General features: G+C 48.9%; 1 protein-coding gene and 1 long non-coding RNA gene across 3 annotated transcripts in view; both read left to right on the forward strand.

The window, feature by feature from the left end:
* The first annotated feature begins 129 nt into the window (after positions 1–129).
* Positions 130–13373, forward strand: LOC136388704 (uncharacterized). 2 transcript variants are annotated; one of them, XR_010748201.1, is made up of 4 exons: positions 130–283; positions 6553–6716; positions 7081–7215; positions 10989–13373. It is a non-coding gene; the product is annotated as an uncharacterized lncRNA (long non-coding RNA). The 2 variants fall into 2 exon arrangements; XR_010748202.1 differs by lacking the exon at positions 6553–6716.
* A 1807-nt stretch (positions 13374–15180) lies between these two features.
* Positions 15181–17108, forward strand: part of SYT13 (synaptotagmin 13) — a 35827-nt gene continuing 33899 nt past the window's right edge. The window contains exon 1 of the mRNA XM_066360522.1: positions 15181–15518. Coding sequence (XP_066216619.1) covers positions 15336–15518 — 183 coding nt within the window. The 5' untranslated portion in view covers positions 15181–15335. The remainder of the gene's footprint in view (positions 15519–17108) is intronic.

The following is a 17108-nucleotide window of genomic DNA, read 5'->3' on the forward strand; positions in this document are numbered from 1 at the left end:
ACCAAACTGCCTCTCTGTTGTAGCTCCAGAGAATATATGCCAGGAAATAAACAATATCCAAGACATCTGTCTGTTGTAGCAACCCAGTGGGTTCTAGCTGGCTCAGGCTCTTCCTTGCTTCTGCTCCTCCTTTGTCCTTTTTTGGTCTCTCCATCTTTCATCTTCGGAAAGGCGCTGAGCTCCTGGACCGGGTCTGGCACTGTGTTAGGTGCCTGGAGGTGTAGGGATGCACAAGACAAGCTGGATTCCCGGAAGGTGCACTCAGCCCAGCAGAAGAAGGCAGGTAAGCCACAAGAGCACCCAGGACAGTACTCTCTCTTGAGGTAGACAGCTAGCACATCCCACCTGGTGGGAAAACACAAAATTGGATTAAGTCCACCGGATGCTATGGAAGGGTAGAGGGGAATGTGTGCAGGGAGGATGTAGCCCCAGGGTCTGGCACAGGAGGCAGGGGCTCTGAGAGACAAGGTAAAGATGAGGACCAGACTTCAGAGATCATTCATCCCAATGGGCCTTCGTGGAGTGAGGCCAAGCAGTGCAGTCTGAGCAAGCATAGTCAACAGGCTTTATGGGGCTCAGTGGCTCCTGCTGTCCCCTTGCCCTGAGATGAGCCCACTTGAGCTTTGTGTAGGGAGGAGAGGGGTTGATATTTTTCTTTCAAACCAGGCACACTGAGCCCTTGAGCTCTTGAGACTACCGGCTCCTATGCAGAGCCCTGGCCCGTCCTTAGGGCAAGGCTGCCACTCTGGCCATGGCTCAGTGGGAAAACCAGGCTTGTCAAGACCACAACGGGGGGGGGGGGCGGGGGAGCGAGTCACAGGAACCAGGTTGGGGGGATGGCTTTATGGTCATTACCCAGCCAGCCCCACAGGCACCAGGAGGGAGTGGGGCTGGTGACCAAGAGGTGTTTACAGGCTGCAGCAAACTGTTATTTTATAGCTGGGGGTGCAGGCAGGAAATCAGGTTTAATGGCTCACTAAACAACAGTAACAATTAAATTCAGTTAGAGACTCCATGGCCCTTCATAGGCCCAAAGCACTGAACAAACATGAAGTCAGAAAGTTCTACCACCTTCCGGGAGGGAACCCAAGCCTTCTTCCTCACAGTGAGGGCCGGAGGCCTGAGGCAGGTTGGTTAGGTTTAGTAGTTAGTTAGGTTTTATTTCCCAAAGAAAGAAAGAATTAGCTCTTTTTTCCCCCCTTACAATGAATTTAAAAAAAAAAAAGGAAAGAAAGAAAAAGAGAAAATTTTATAGTTTTCTAAAGGGTGGCCACACACAGCCTCTCACTTGACTTTCTCTCATCACCACCCTGGGGGGAGGCAGAAATCATCACATTCATATAGATAAAGAAACTGACGTTCCAGAGGGGGAGAGACTTGTTGAGTCAGTAGGTAACTGGTTAGTTACGATATTCTAGACTCTTTTGATTGAAAGTAATAGAAATATTTTTCAAAATGGATAAGACAAAGAAAAGAAAATGTGGTGGCTCCTGCAACCAAAGGCTGGAATCACTCCAAGCATAGCTGAGTCCAGGACTGATGTTTCCCTTCCTCTCTGGGTCCTGCTTTCCTCTGTGGACTTATGTCTCAGGCAGACCCCGTCCTCATGGTGGTCTCTGTTAAGTACATATTTGAATAATTCTTAAAGCAACTAATCCCAGTAGGAAAAGGTCCCTTTCCCCTTTGGTTCCAGTGGAAGCCCCAGAGTTGAGTCTCATTGGATCAAATGCCTACTGTAGCAAGGGGAATGAAATCTGCATCCAGGTGTGCTGGGTTCTCATGCATCAGCCAATGGGATGGGAAGGGAAGGAGGGAGATAACTCACTGTGGTCGCCACAAACCAGGCCAAGTGCCAGATTTACTTTTGTCTCCCACACACATTTCTGAGGAAGTTACTTGAGGATGTTCCCCATCAAATAAAGTTCTATTTCTTGGATGAAACAAAGAAAGAAAAAAGTGTGGCACATGATCTGTGAGAGAGCTTAAAGGAAGTTCCAGGATTCCAGCTATAAAAGTAGATGTAGAAAAATAGAGATTTCAGGGATTATATAAATTCAGAGAATCTGGTACCACATAAAAGAGTATTATAAGTAATCAGTACATCATAAAATAAGGCAATGAACCCTACAAGAACTTAAGGAATAGAAGACCTCTGAAAGGTTTAATGTAGAGGAGAAAAAAAATAAGCTCAGAGCCAGACTGCCTGAACTTGTGGAATTCAGCTCTGGAACTTATCAGCTATGTGATTGTACCTAACCGCTCTGTGCCTCAGTTTACTCATCTGTACAATGGGGATGACATTAATATTTTATAGGATTGTTGTAAACGTTACATAAATTAATACATATAATTTACACAATGTCTTACACAAAAAGAGCTCAGAAATTTCAGCCATTAGTTATTATTATTATGGGCTTTTCTGAAAGAATCTACTTGTGAATAAAACCAACCAACCAACCAATCAAAAGCAAACAAACTAAAACACCTCACACTGGAAATATTATAGTGATTATGGGGTGCATTTAATCAGAGAACAAAGGTACTAGTTAAGGTCGTGTTAACTACCTTAACAAACACACCCAAGATAAACAAGGAGTCAAACACAATAGAAGTTTATTTTTGGGTCACATACATTCTGAAATAGTTGTTTCTTGATTGGAGGTAGCCCCCCTATCGCTGGTGACTCAGGGGTCCAGGAATATGTCATCTTGTGGCCCCATAGTGTTCAGGCCCAGCATCCAGGTGTGCTGGGTTCTCATGCATCAGCCAAGGGGATGGGAAGGAGAGAGATAACTCGCTGTGGTTTCCACAAGCCAGGCTAAGTGTCACAAACCACTTCTGCTCATGGGCCATCATCCAGAGCACAGGTCCGTCAGATCACAAAGGAGACTGGGCGTGTATGCATCAATAGTTCAACTGTGTGCTTGGTAAGCAGCTATCACAAGAGGTTTTCTGCGATCAGAACAGAATGTCAATGCTTTATATAAACTTGGACAAAGTAAATAATAATTCTACTATCCAGAGGAGGGGAAGGAAGGTGGGAATATTATTAATGGTGCTAATTTCCTCCTCTCTGTTAGAAGGGCATTCATCTGTTCTGCATCAAATAAAGCATGCAGTTAATTAAAACTATAATGACTAATTTTTCCACATTCTCATTTTTTATCTTAAAATTTTAAAAATTAATATCTTATAGAGAAGTGCATTTATCTGAAGTTCAAAAATTCATTGAGCATAGCCTCAATTTCTTTTCCTTCTGTTAAATTCAAGTAAAATTAAATTTAGTACTTTAAACATTTTCCAACTGTGGGCACATCTTGATCTCAAAGCTTATTTTGCACTTCCCAAAGCCTAGAGGTACCAGCTCACACCTGTGAGACCCCACGCCAGCATGACAATCCCCCAGACATGACTTGGCTGAACGATAATCTGGGCCTCACTTGCAAGGTTTCTATCAGCCGCTGTGATATGGACTTGTGAGGAGGCTGGTGGAAGTGTGGTTTCCAGGGCCAACCCCCCATGTCTGCCTTGCACCTGCAAGGGTACAGGGTTTTACAGCTCTGCGGGAGGGTCAGGAATAAGAAAAGAAAGGCACTGGGGCTGGGAGGCCCCAGGCCCCTGCCTGCTTGGTTCCAGGAAAGGGAGCCGGCCCAGTCAGAGGCTTGCTGGAGTATGCTGATGTAGATTCTCTCCTTCTCAAAACTGCAGAAATGCTGGGAGGTACACTTTCCAGGGCCGAAAGTAATCACTTTTTTAAATATAAAGAGTAACTGCTGAATCAGCAGATTGTAGAGGCTCTGACCCAAGTGCTTTGCAAAGCAGCCCCAACCCCACCCACAGTCCCCTCCAGGACAGCTCAGAGTGCTGATGACAAAATAACCTGGCTGAGGTCGGCCTGGCGTCTGTAGTCAAGAGGGCTCCCGGGGCCCCTGCCTCCAGGGGACACCAAGGGGAGTCTCTGCCCTTGATGGCTGCTGCAGAAGAGCTTTCTGGTGGCTTTCCTGGAATGGTGTACCCGCTGCAGACTTCCTGAACCTGGGATTCATGATCCCACCCCCAGAGAGACCCTGCCTCCAGGAGCGCTCCCTAACCCACCTCCCCTAACCCCGCCCAGGCTTGGGGCCCTTTCTGCGGGGTTTGGTGACTCCACAGGAAAAGGAACAGGTCTGTAGCCGAAACACATGTTCACCCAGCTCCACAGACATCTCTGTCTTCTGAGAACCTTGATTGTCATTCATTCCTCTCAATCATTCATTCAGTATTTATGGTGGCCCCAGCACTCTGCTGTGGTCTGGGATACAGCAGTGAACAGCAGAAGCAGCCGCGGCCCCTATGGAGCCATATACCAACCAGAACAAGGGTTCTTAACCTCAGCACACTTGACCTTTGAGGCTGGGTAAGTTGTTGTTGGAGAATGGAGGCACTGTGCAGTCATTAGCAGCATTTCCATCCTTTACCAGGTAGATGCTAGTAGCAACTTCCCCTCTCCCAACTGTGTCAACCAAAAAGTCTACAGACATTGCCAAATGTCCCCTGCACGGCGAAATTATCCCCAGATGAGAACCACTAACTAGGGGACACACATCCACACATATACACACACAACCCTAACAAAACATTTAACACGAGGCTCACCACAGGAAGGGTTTCAGACGAGCTCTGGGTTCCAGTGTCTGCCCTCAGGACCCAGCTAACCAAGGCTGACATTATTTTGTTGCCATTAACATTCTTTTATTCCTTACATGACAACTCCAATGTTAACTGTCCTTGCCCCATATTATAGACGAGGAAACTGAACTTAAGAGAAGTTAAGCAACTAGCTACACTATAAAATAAGTGGCTAAGACCTGAACCAGTGACTTTAATCAACTTCTTTAGAGGTGGGGCACAGAAACTGACATTTTGAAATTTTTATTCATGGTGTTTTATTTATAGAGTTAATTCTTCTCCTAATCAGAATCATTGTCAAGCCTGATGATTAAATATAAAGTGCAATTATAATATTGATGACAACACCTTGTCATTCAGCTGGCACTTATGATCTTCAAAATACTTTGACAGATTATTCGATTCAGTTCTCTCAGTAATTTCCCAAACCCCCTCTGGGGTCTTTGCTCTGTGACACCAGCTTGGCCTGGCTTTGCCTAAAAGAGCACTTGAAATTCACCAACATGACTTTGGCTCTGAGACTTCTGCAGTGTGCTATTATCTCCTTTAAAACCTCCCCACTCCCCTTCCTCCACCTGGAAGTGCACCAGGATTTGAGTGAGGAGGAAGAAGACCCCCCTCATGAGGACTCCTGAGGGCCTTCACTAACCAGCCGAGAGCTAAGCCTGTGAAATGCCTCAGTGGTAGCCGAGAGATGGTCTGGGAGCTCAGCCCAGCTGGTCCCAGCCTTGGTGGGACCTGGGCAAGGGCCTCCTCCTCCCTGGACCTCATTGTCCCTGACTTTAAAATGAGGGTGTCAGCCACCATCAGTGGCTTCATGGAGGCTTAGGAGTGGCTTTGAAGCTCCTTTGAGGTGCACAGTGTGTGAGGTGGATGGGGGGGCTTAGTGACGAGGGGACCCCTGGGTGACTCTTTCCTCCACTCCCCCTCCCACCAGAGCAGCTTGTCTTTTGTTTACAAGTCAAATTTCCACATAAGACCAGAGGGAGATGTTTTTCAATAAAAGCCGTAAAAAATGCTTCTCTCGGACCCTCTGATCTCTAGTTTTCCTTTCAGCCCTATCATTTCAAAAGAATGGTAGTAATTTGCAACAATCCAGCCCTTACCACCTACTAGCATTCAGCTGAGCACTTCATACCACTATATTAATTCTGTCCATTGATGGATGGCAACACTGAGCTTCCCCAAGATTAAACTCCTTTGTCACGAGCCATCTGACCAGTGCCCTGGTAAGACTCGGATTTACTCCAGGTAGGCTGGTGTCACCACGCTCTGGTGACCACTGCACAGAACTACTTTCCAGCTTGCATGGCTACCAGCCCACGTTATGACACAGACCAGGGTGCGCAGGGGTTCCAGCCACAGCTTCTCCCCCCTCGCCAACCTTGCAGCAGTTTAAGCAGTGCCAGTGGTTGTTGTGCACCCCCCGTAAGCTGCATGAGGGTACAGCAAAGCCTTAAGCCTGGGTGAAGGCCTTCACAAGGCAGGGCCATGGACAGAGTCAGGGCTCCTGTCTGTGCACTCGACATACTTACTGAGGTGCTGTTATGTGCTAGTCACTGTTCTAGGGCTGGGGACACATCAGTGGATGACACAGACCCATATTCCTGCCTTCCTGGTGACCTATATTCCAAAAAGGAATCTCAGGCCACCAACAGGACAAAAAAATCAAGTAAGGAAAATTATACGAACGATTAAGTAATGTTAAAAGTAAGGCAAGAGAGGGAAACAGTGATGGAATGAAAGGCAGAGGGCGGGTCATTTTAGATAAGGTGAGCAGAGAAGGCCCCATGGAGCAAGAACATGATGCTGGAAGTAAAGACGTGGAGGGGAGGGTCCATTTCCCCCTATATCCTCTAGGTGGCAGCATTCTCCTGTTTGCAGGGCGGCAACACAAGGGGCTCCACTTCCCAGCTCTAGAGGTGCATCACCAGGGAAGCTCGCTCGGGTCGGTCTGACGCTATGGAAACCAGGGCTACCCAGCCCATGCAAACATTCTGGTTAAAGCCCGGACTCCTAGAAAACAATGCATGGAGAATTTCTGGGGTGTGAGTATTGTTCTGTTTCTTGATCTGGGTGCTGGATAGACAGGTGTGTTCACTCTGTGAAAATCCACTAGGTCTAGTTATGATTTGTCGTACCTTTGATCTGTGTGCTAGATTTCAATAAAAAGTTTAAAGTGACACACACACCTTAAGAATTTTCTTTTACTCTAAATCACAGTTGTCATTATTTGCCCACCTCTTGCTGACTAGAATTCTGTTCCATCTTTCTTAAAGTTTATTAAACACATCAGCCCAGACAAAATGCTCAGAGCCCTGCCTGACATGTAGGAAGCACTTCACAAATGTTGTCCCTTCTACACACACCACACTGCGTCATCTGTGACACCCAGTCTCGCTTTCTTTATAGTGGAGGAAGAACTCAGAGACACCTGCCTAGCAATCTGATGGAAGAATCCTAGAATTTCATGTTTCTCTCCAAACCCTTCACAGATGACTTGCTCAGACCTATTTTCAACAGAAGTTCTAACGGCAAATTACCTTGGTGGGTCTTTCCAAAGTCCTCACCTTAGTTTTTATAGAACTAACTCTCCATGGTGATCCTGTTTCATTGGTTGACACATAAGTTCATTAAAATACACAACTCAATAATGAAATTTCCTGGTGTAAGGAGATTTGGAGACATACACAACTAGCCTTAAGTGAGCACACAACTTAACTGGAAGGGAGAAGAGCTGAGAGCAACTGGAGGGGGGCCTGCTGGCCACGAGGCTTCCACAGGGGGCGGGCATCTGCAGCACGTCCTCAGGAGTGGAGAGCGTGGGCCCGTCTGGAAAGCTGCTTCCATGGAGACTGGGTCGGAGAGATACTACAGTATTCTTCTTCGGCGTTGGGGTCCCCAAGATTGATTCTTTTTCTTTTTCTTTTTTTTTTTTTTTTTTTTTGGAATTTTTCTGAAGCTGGAAACGGGGAGAGACAGACAGACTCCCGCATGTGCCCGACCGAGATCCACCCGGCACGCCCACCAGGGGCGAGGCTCTACCCACCAGGGGGCGATGCTCTGCCCCTCCGGGGCGTCGCTCTGCCGCAACCAGAGCCACTCTAGCACCTGGGGCAGAGGCCAAGGAGCCATCCCCAGCACCTGGGCCATCTTTGCTCCATTGGAGCCTTGGCTGCGGGAGGGGAAGAGAGAGACAGAGAGGAAGGAGGAGGGTGGGTGGAGAAGCAAATGGGCGCTTCTCCTATGTGCCCTGGCCGGGAATCGAACCCGGGTCCCCTGCATGCCAGGCCGACGCTCTACCGCTGAGCCAACCGGCAGGGCCTAAGATTGATTCTTATATTCTTATACAGTTACTAATGAACTGGTATACCCATCAGGCATTACTGGAAATGCTTGCTAAGGCTGCCTTTGGGAACTCAGAATAATAATCAAAGCCGTTTGTTGTGTACCAGGCCCCATGCTAGGTGCGCTACAGACACTAGCAGCAATCCTGTGCGGGCTCACTATTGTTATGCGTTTAAATCCGTCAGTCAGTGAGCTCTCCATGTGGACCCAACATTCCAAAATGTAGTGGTTTACAATGACTCATGATTTTGACTTCGTTCATAATTCTGCGGTTGGCCTTTTGGGGGTTCTACTCTCGGCTGGGCTCAGTCACATGACTGTGATGCGCTGACAGTCAGCTATGCAGCTCTGCTTCTGGGAATGGGTAGCTGTGGGCTGGGGTGATGGAGACCATGGGCCACGTGATCTCTGGTCCTCCATCAGGCCAGCCTGGCCCTCTCCACATGGTGTTTGGGCAGGATTCCATTACAGAGAGTGGAAGCATGTAAGGTCTCTTCGGGCCTAGGTTTACAGTTAGTAAAATGTCACTTCCACCTCATTCTATTAGCCAAATCAAATTACAAGACCAGGCCAGATTAAGGGGTGACACAATAGACTCCCACTTCTTTGCAAAGTTATAACATTGCAAAGCATATGGGCACTGGAAGGGGATAATTGCAGCCATCTTTACAAATAGTAAAGCACACCCTTTCTTACAAATGAAGAAACTAAAAGCCCCAACAAGTTAAGCTGACTAATGTATCTAGAATCTCTCAGCTAATATGCAACAGAGCTGGAACTACACGTACCTGCGGGATTCGGATACTTACTTTTTCACTAGACGATGCTGCTGTACTAAGAAATTGAAGGGTTTGGAGCAAATGGGATCATTATAATTCTTTTTATAATTTTATCTTAGAGAGAAAAAGGGAGAAAGAGAGAGAGAGAGAAAGATGTCAACTTGTTGTTCTATTCATTCATGTATTCATTGATTGATTCCTGTTTGTGCCTTGATTGGGGATTGAACTCACAACCTTGGAGTATCAGGACTATGCTCTAACCAACTGAGCTACAAGGCCAGGGCTGGGATCATTATAATTCTTAAATTAACATTATTGAACACCTTTCACTATTTATGCAACACGACGCTTTATGTCATCCTCATAGCAGCTCCATAAAGTAGAGATGATTATCCCCATTTCACAGATAAGGAAATTAAGGCTCAGAAAAATTAAGATTACCTGCCAATGGCTCATGCAGCCTTATGCATATAAAGACAATGGATTTGAACATATTCTTTTGGTTACGCTAAAGACTTCTTATCTGTGATCCATGAACTTCTAGGATCACGTCATCACGTGGTCCTTGAACAATTCGGGTGTAACTACAAAATTTCATATGTCTTGTTTTCAAACTTCTGAAACAGAAATAGTTTTTTTCACTTCTCACTCAGAAGAATCTATATTCTTTCCCCTCCCCGCTACACACACACACACACACACACACACACACACACACACACACAGAGTTAAGCATTGCATCTGCACAAGTGTTGATCTTCCTCCCAGCCTGGCAGGTAAAACCCTGCAGACAAAGTCCCATAATCCTCATATGGTCCAGAAACCTAGGAATAAAGGGAGCTTTTAGACTAGCTCTAAGAGAAATTGGATGGAATTGAGGTGCTCTGTCACTGAGAATCAGAATGTGTTGCTTCATCTTGTGCTGAGAGTGAATGAGATAGAGTCAGGGATTGAAAGATTACTGGGTTATTGAAAATGACCTACCAGGGCAAGTGGCGACCAGCAGCCATCAATAAGCAATGCTATAGAGTTTGCTCCAATTCGAGAATATTTTTCTACTTTTTACAGACTTGCACTTCTGTATCAGGGGCCCTAGACTCAACCCCTTTCTCCTTTCTGCCTTAAGATGTGGATCCAGAATGGCCCAGAGCCAGCGGCAGGAGTCCTGGGTGGGGCCTCACTCCTGGGCCTCCTGTGAGGTGCTGGCCCTGCCGCCAGTGTCTCAGCTTTCCTGAGTCTGCTTCGCTCTGCTGAGGGCCCAGGATTTCTACCTCCTTCTCCCAGGCAGCTTCCTTCTGCACATCCTGCCTTTGACAAGGCCCAGGACCTAGGGAGCCTCCAGTTAACAGTGGTCCAGACTGGAGAATCACAGAGGCATCAAATAAGATAGTAACAGTGCAGAGCTGGAAAGTGGGGGTCAGCAGAAAAAGAAAGTGACTTGCCCAACACCCCTGCCTTCTCCTCATGCCATCAACAATCTCAGCTTGTCGTACGGCTCTGCCTGTCCTAAGGGAAGCCTGGCATCCCCCTCCAGGATGCCTGCCCTGACCAGTCTAGTTCACCAGAGCCCCCATTGTCCCTCTCGAATCTGTTCTCAATACTGCAGCCGGAGGGGGGGGGGTGTCTTTTCAAAACACAAATCTGATCATATCATGCACCCTGTCTAGAAACAGCCAATGGCCTTCCATCATGGCCCACAGGCCCTGTGGTTTGCCTCCTGCCTCTCCCTTCAGGCTCATCTCACAGAGTTTCTCCCAGTTGTGTGCTGGAGCTGGCTCCCACCAACTCACAGAGCCAACTGGTTAATAATATTCAGGAATTTGCTGGTAGCTGAGAATTGACCATGGTGTCAATTTATTTACACCAGAGAAAACAAATACTAAAATCAATTGCCCTCCCCCTTTCCCCGCACAGAGCTGGTTGACCCTCCCGCTGTTGCCATGCCACCGTGTAGTTCCACCACAGGGTCCTTGCACACGCTGTTTCTTCGTCTGAAACACTCTTTCTTCCTTCTTTGTTGAGTTAGCGTTACTCTTTTCGACCTCAGTCCAATGGCTACCTCCTCTTGGAAGACTTCCTTGGTGTCAGAACAAGTCAAATGCCAACCCTGAGCCTGTTCTTCTTGGCTTGTATCCCAGTTGTAATTTCATATGTATTGATGTGATGAATGATTACTGTCCATCTTTCTCATAGGAATGTAAACTGCATGATGAGATGGATCATGCCCAGTTTTGCTCACCGTCTTTGCTTCATCACTCAGCACGGTGTCTTATTCATGGTAGAAACTCAAAGAACTTGTTGAATTAATAAATGAGTGAGAGAAACATGCACCAGACAAGGAGTCCTAAGCTTTGGCTTCTGTGGCAGAGACTGCTTTTGCTCACGGTTCTCCTTGAGATTTTCCAGTGTCTTTTGTTGTTAGATTTGTTATGTTACCAAATTCTGACCAGTGCGATGGGGTAGAAACTATGTACTCTGTCTCCAGCCATGGCCTCTGAAATGTCACAAGTGATCTGCAGTGTGCTCTCTCTTCTCCATCTGCATGGCGGGGAGCAGAGGGGGACACAAGACAGGAAAAGCCCAGATTCCTGAGCCACTGATTGGAGATGAGATGCCCCCATGAGTCACCTGATCCTCCTTAAACTATGACGGGAACAAGAATACTTTCATTGAGTTAATCCCTGAGATATTGAGGTTGTTACTGCGGCAGACCATAGTCTACCCTGACCTACGAGACCTTCCCAGCTCTACCATTCATTCCTTCTACCCTTTGGCCAGCCACAATCTCTCTGGGCCTCCGTTCCCTATCGGTAAAATGAAAGGATTCCACAAAGTGCCCTCTGAAATCCTCCCTATGTTAAAATTCTGTTCTGCTTGTATATATTCCTCCTTCCTCCCTACAACGATATGCAGATACCATAAATGTTTGCTTAAAAAGGGAACCTTCTATATTTGAAAGACTTTCCCCAGATAAGAGCATTCTAATACCTCAGTAATTTAGAATGGTTACTCAGATTATTTATTCAGCCAACGAGTAAAATATCGATCAAAATACCAATGGTGACATTTTATCAAGAGGCTGGGGACCCTTCAGAGGCCCTCAGCCTTCCAGAAGTTCCCCCAAGCTCCCTGCTCCATCTGCCCTTGACAGCCTGGCGGCCCCAGCATTTCCAGTTATTTTTAAGCCTCATCCTTAGACTGTTTCAACTGTTCCACTTAGCTGACTTTGTCAACCACCTTTGTCAGTAAAGACAATCTCATTTTTCAAAGGCATCCTTAATGCCTTTTCTTAGAGAGTTGTCCATTAAAGGCTACTGCCCGGATATTAATAACCAAGAAGCCAAAGTCGCATCTTTGATGAGGTGTAGCCAAGGTGACCTAGAATACTGATGACTTAACTGGGTTTCAAATCTCCTGAGGTCTACCCCTAGCCCTGTCCCTACCATGGGATCTCTGTATGTGAAGGAGGCAAAAGGCAAGCTGTTCTTCTTGGGCTGGGGTCCTCCTCCTGTTAAAGATGAAGGGCACTGCAGCCGCTGTCATCCCAGTAACCATGGTAACAATGGACCACATGACAGGTGTCTGATCCTCATCAGACAATATCTGATATGAAAGTGCTCTTCATCCTTCCCCTCACCCCCACCCTGTCTTGCTACATGGCATTGAGGTCTCCCAGGGGAGCAGCTCAGGTATGGGAGCTCTGAACTGACAGCGTTAATTAAACCTCTTATTCCCTCAGCACATTTTTCATTGCCAGGCCCAGGAGCCAAGAAAAGCTCCCAGGGAAGCTCTTATGAGAGAGAATGCTAAGTCTACCACCAGGGACTAAGGGGCTTTGGCTCCACGGTTGGCAGCAAATGGAACTCCACAGGAAAATGTGCTGAGCATACAGAAGGCACAAAATAAATATTTGGAAGAGTCAATTTAATCAAATGGAGCTCATGTAGCAAATGAGATTCCTTTCAAGTTACTGGAAGTCTTGCATGAGATGATGATGTGAGTCATTCACCCTTTCAGCAGTTATTGAGTGCCTGCTGCATGCACCCATGGGTGGCTCTAAAGATACTAACTCACTGAATGAAACTCTAGTCCCTGGAGTGGGTGGGGCTCAAGGACATGTTGGGAAGGGAGTCTGAAAGGATTAGCAGGGACCCCATCAGGAAGGGCTTTGATCTAACTGGAGGTTCTTGGGTTTATCTCTGGGGAATCTCTGAAGGCTTTTACACAGGTGAATGACAGTATCAGCTCTGCATTTCAGAAACATTCTTTTTAGATGTTCTGTAGGGAAAGGACTAAAGGGAGACTATTGCTTTGACCAGAAAAATTATGTTCTAGAATTTTGAACACAAGCCTCAAAAGAACTTGCTGCTTCTGCTTTCTTCCATTTGGAACCTGGCTGCCATGCTGTGAGGCGGTCCAGCCACATGGGGGAGAGCCAGAGTGTACCAGATGACAGCCCACTGTGCTCCGGTGGGCAGCCAGCACCAACTGCTTGCCCTGTGGTACGCCATCTTAGACGTTCCAGCTCAGCGGACTGCAGTCCCATAAGACATCATGTTGAGCAGGAAAACCACCCAGCTGAACCCAGTCAGCCCACAAAATCATGAGAAGAAACAAATTACAGTGGCCCCTTGAATAACATGAATTTGAACTGTGTGGGTCCACTTACATGTGTATTTTTTTTCAATAAATGTATTTTCTCTTCCTTACGATTTTCTTAACATTTTATTTTCTCTAGTTTATTTTATTGTAAGAATGTATGTAGTACATAATGCACATAATATACAAAATATGTGCTAATTGAGCCTGACCAGGCAGTGGCACAGTGAATAAAGCGTCGGACTGGGATGCGGAGGACCCAGGTTCGAGACCCCGAGGTCGCCAGCTTGAGCGCAGACTCATCTGGTTTGAGCAAAAGCTCACCAGCTTAGACCCAAGGTTGCTGGCTTGAGCACAGGGTTACTCAGTCTGCTGAAGACCCGCAGTCAAGGTACATATGAGAAAGCAATCAATGAACAACTAAGGTGTCTCAATGAAAAACTGAGGACTGATGCTTCTCATCTCTCTCCATTCCTGTCTGTCTGTTCTTATCTTTCCCTCTCTCTCTCTCTCTCTCTCTCTCTCTCTCTCTCTCTCTCTCTGTATACAGAAAAAGAAAAAAGAAAAAAAAAACCCAAAATATGTGCTGATTGTTTATGTGAATAGTAAGGCTTCCAGTCAACAGTAGGCTCTCAGTAAATAGTTAGGTTTCAGAGAGTCAAAAATCATTTGAGTATTTTGAACATGCGAGGGGGTGGGAGGTCAGCACCTCTAACAGGCAGTGGTTTATTAGGTGGGGGTGGGGTGTAACTGAACACTAGGAGGTACCAGGTGATGGTCACTTCTGCAGCTAAGCAGAAAAGGTCTGGCTAGAGCCATCATAGATGTGGGAGCCATCAGCGTTGTGGAAAACTGAAAGCCCTGTTGGGGACAGAGTCACTTTCTCACATATGCCCAGCACGCCTAGAGCACAGCTGACTCACCGCTAACGATTGCTGAACTGAACACTCCACGTAAAGAAAAACACCAAACATCACTGGTGTCTGATCTAAGACAATCCTCATGCCTGCAATTGTACTTTCCCTTCTAAGCATGCTTCTTTTGTTGTCTGCCCCACCTCTGAATCAAGTGTGGACCCCTGGCTGCTGTATTTGATACCCTTTGTTCTAAGTCCTTTTCCTGAGTGTAGGTGTGGACCTGAGCGTGCAAGCCTGAATTTGGGTTCAGGATGACTAGCTTTGTCTAGCGGCTCCACATTCCCTCTGAGCCTCAGCTTTCTCATCAGTAAATGGACATGAGGATGGGTAATGAAGGTGAACTACCGGGTCAATGCTGAAGGGGGTGCAGGTATAAACGGAATCATTGCCATCTTCTCCAGGACGCAGTACAGCCTCACCCGATTTCCTCTATCCCACCAGCCACCTCTACCCACCCCACCCCACCCCCCACAGTGAGCACCTGGCAGGTTCAAGTACAGGAGATGGGAAATCTCCAGCTTTCTGTGCTTGTGTTTGCAGAGCTCCTGGAGGAACCAATGTTACAGCCTCCTCCGCCAGAGAGGGTGAACAAAGGGTCAGTAGTGTGGTAAAGTGACCCCTACCTACCCGGAAGAGCCAAGACGTGGGTTCGAGCCCTGCTTTGCCCCCTACAACAGTGTGGCCTCCTGCCCGCCTTGAGCCTAGTGTCTCCATACAGAAAGCCTGCGGGAAGGGCTGAGACCACCCTAAGGTTCCTACCACTTGGAAGGATCAGGCTCCTGCCGGGTGGGGGGTCCGGTCACGTGCTGGCGGGGAGGGGTGCTCGTTGTCGCGGTGCCGAGTGCGGGCGCCCCAGCCGGCTCGGCCCGGCCCCTCCTCTGACGTCCTCGCAGCCGCCCCCCTCCCTGCCCCTCCGGCGGCGGGAGAGCTGCGGGCGCGCCCGGAGTCCGGAGCTGCCTGGCGGCGGGCCCGGCCGGGAGACGTGCGCCGAGCGGGACCGAGCCCCGAGCGGGCGGCGGGCACCATGGTGCTGTCGGTGCCGGTGATCGCGCTGGGCGCCACGCTGGGCACAGCCACCAGCATCCTCGCGCTGTGCGGGGTCACCTGCCTGTGCCGGCACATGCACCCCAAGAAGGGGCTGCTGAAAAGGGAGCGGGACCCCGACCCGGAGAAGGCGAGGCCCGGAGTGCTCGGGCCCGCCCAACAGGTGAGCGGGGCGGCGCCGCGGCCTCCCGGGAGAGGTGGGGTCCCCCAGACTGCCGCGGCGGGAGCGCGGGGCGGCTGGGGGAGCCGTCGCGGCTCTGCTTTGCACCCAGGAGCGTGGCGGGGAACGGGGACCGCGGACGCGCGGGAGGACCTCGCCGAGGGGCCCGGAGCGCCGGGGTGGGGGTCGGCGAGGGGGCTGTCATCAGGCGAGGGGAGATTTGGGGGACTGGAGAGGAAAGGGGATAGAGAAGGCTAAAGAGGAGGGTTTGGGAGGGAATGGGGAAGGGGGCTTGGATAAGGAATTAGTGCTGGGAGTGGGGTGTGGGGGGTTGGAAGGGGAGTGGGGGGGGCTGGGAGGAGTGGGGGGCTGGGAGGAGTGGGGGGGCGGCTGGTGGGCTCCGAGGCCCGAGGAGAATATGGAAAGGGGCTGTGAGGGAGCTGGGGAGATGGAGCGGAAACGTGGAGAAGGAGATGCTTGCAGAATTGGGGGGAGGAGAGAGGGGGCAGTGGCAGGGGAGAGGAGGTGGGGAAGGAGGGGTCAGGGGATGGTGTAGGGGAGGCACTGACAGAGCTGAGTAGGGAAGATCTACCCAACACCAGAAGGGAGGCGCTGCTGCACCCGGAGCTGGAGAGGGGACAGCTGGACAGCGAGCGCCTGGGTCGGCAGGGGCAGGTGCATGGAGAGAGGACTGAGGAGACTGCCCCCTCCCAGCCGCCCTCAGCTCCCGCGGCCAGAGGGGCTTGCTGTGGCCGCCCCCAACATGTCTCTGAAGATGTCCCTGGAGACAGCGCGGCTTTTAGCCTATGCTGTGCAATTGGTTTTTCTCCAGAGCCCCCTTGGGGAAGAAATGGATGGTGGGTGGAGTCCCCATTAAACAGCAGCAGAAGGGCCCTGGGAAGAGGTTTGGAAGGAGCTCCCTGCATAGGCTGTGAACTCCAGGATGCATGCCCAAGGTGGGGAGAGAAATATGTCCTCTGGAGAACCTGAGGAGGAGAGTCTGGCTGGAGTGTTTGAGGAAGGCTGGCCCTGGGCAGGGGCATGACTTAAGGACTTCCCAAGGCCCTCTGGATTCCTTAGAGAGTCCCGGGAGTAGCATTAAAATGCTATAAATCCACTTTTCCTTCTTCAATCAATTATTCAAAAGCTCAGTTGCGTGGAGCCTGTGTCAGTCACTGTGTAGTGGGAGAAGGAAATGGCTGCTGTCCTTGAGGCATTTACAATCCAAGAACAGTGACATTGACACTGGCAGGAATAGAAGCCAGTTGGACAGCAGGATATGGGGCCTGGAATTGTCTGGAAATGGAGTATCAAGCTCCCTACTGAGGGGTGGGGGAGGAGTTGATGTACCCTTCTCTAGAACTTAGGATCTGCTGTCTCTCAATCTTCTCCCCAGCCCAGTGCACTTAAGGGACAGTTACTCTTCTGCCTTTATAAATGGTGGCTCTTCAGGCGCTGTCCTGTCCCCTTCCCAGAGAGAACCACTAGGGAAGGTGTTGGTGTGAACGAGCCCTGGGGTCTCTTCCAACTCTTTGTCGTATTGGTGACCCACACAATGGCAATAATCTGTTCAGGACAAACAGGTCCTGCCTC

This window comes from Saccopteryx leptura, chromosome 1, assembly GCF_036850995.1.
Source record: "Saccopteryx leptura isolate mSacLep1 chromosome 1, mSacLep1_pri_phased_curated, whole genome shotgun sequence".
NCBI classification, from domain to species: Eukaryota; Metazoa; Chordata; class Mammalia; order Chiroptera; family Emballonuridae; genus Saccopteryx; species Saccopteryx leptura.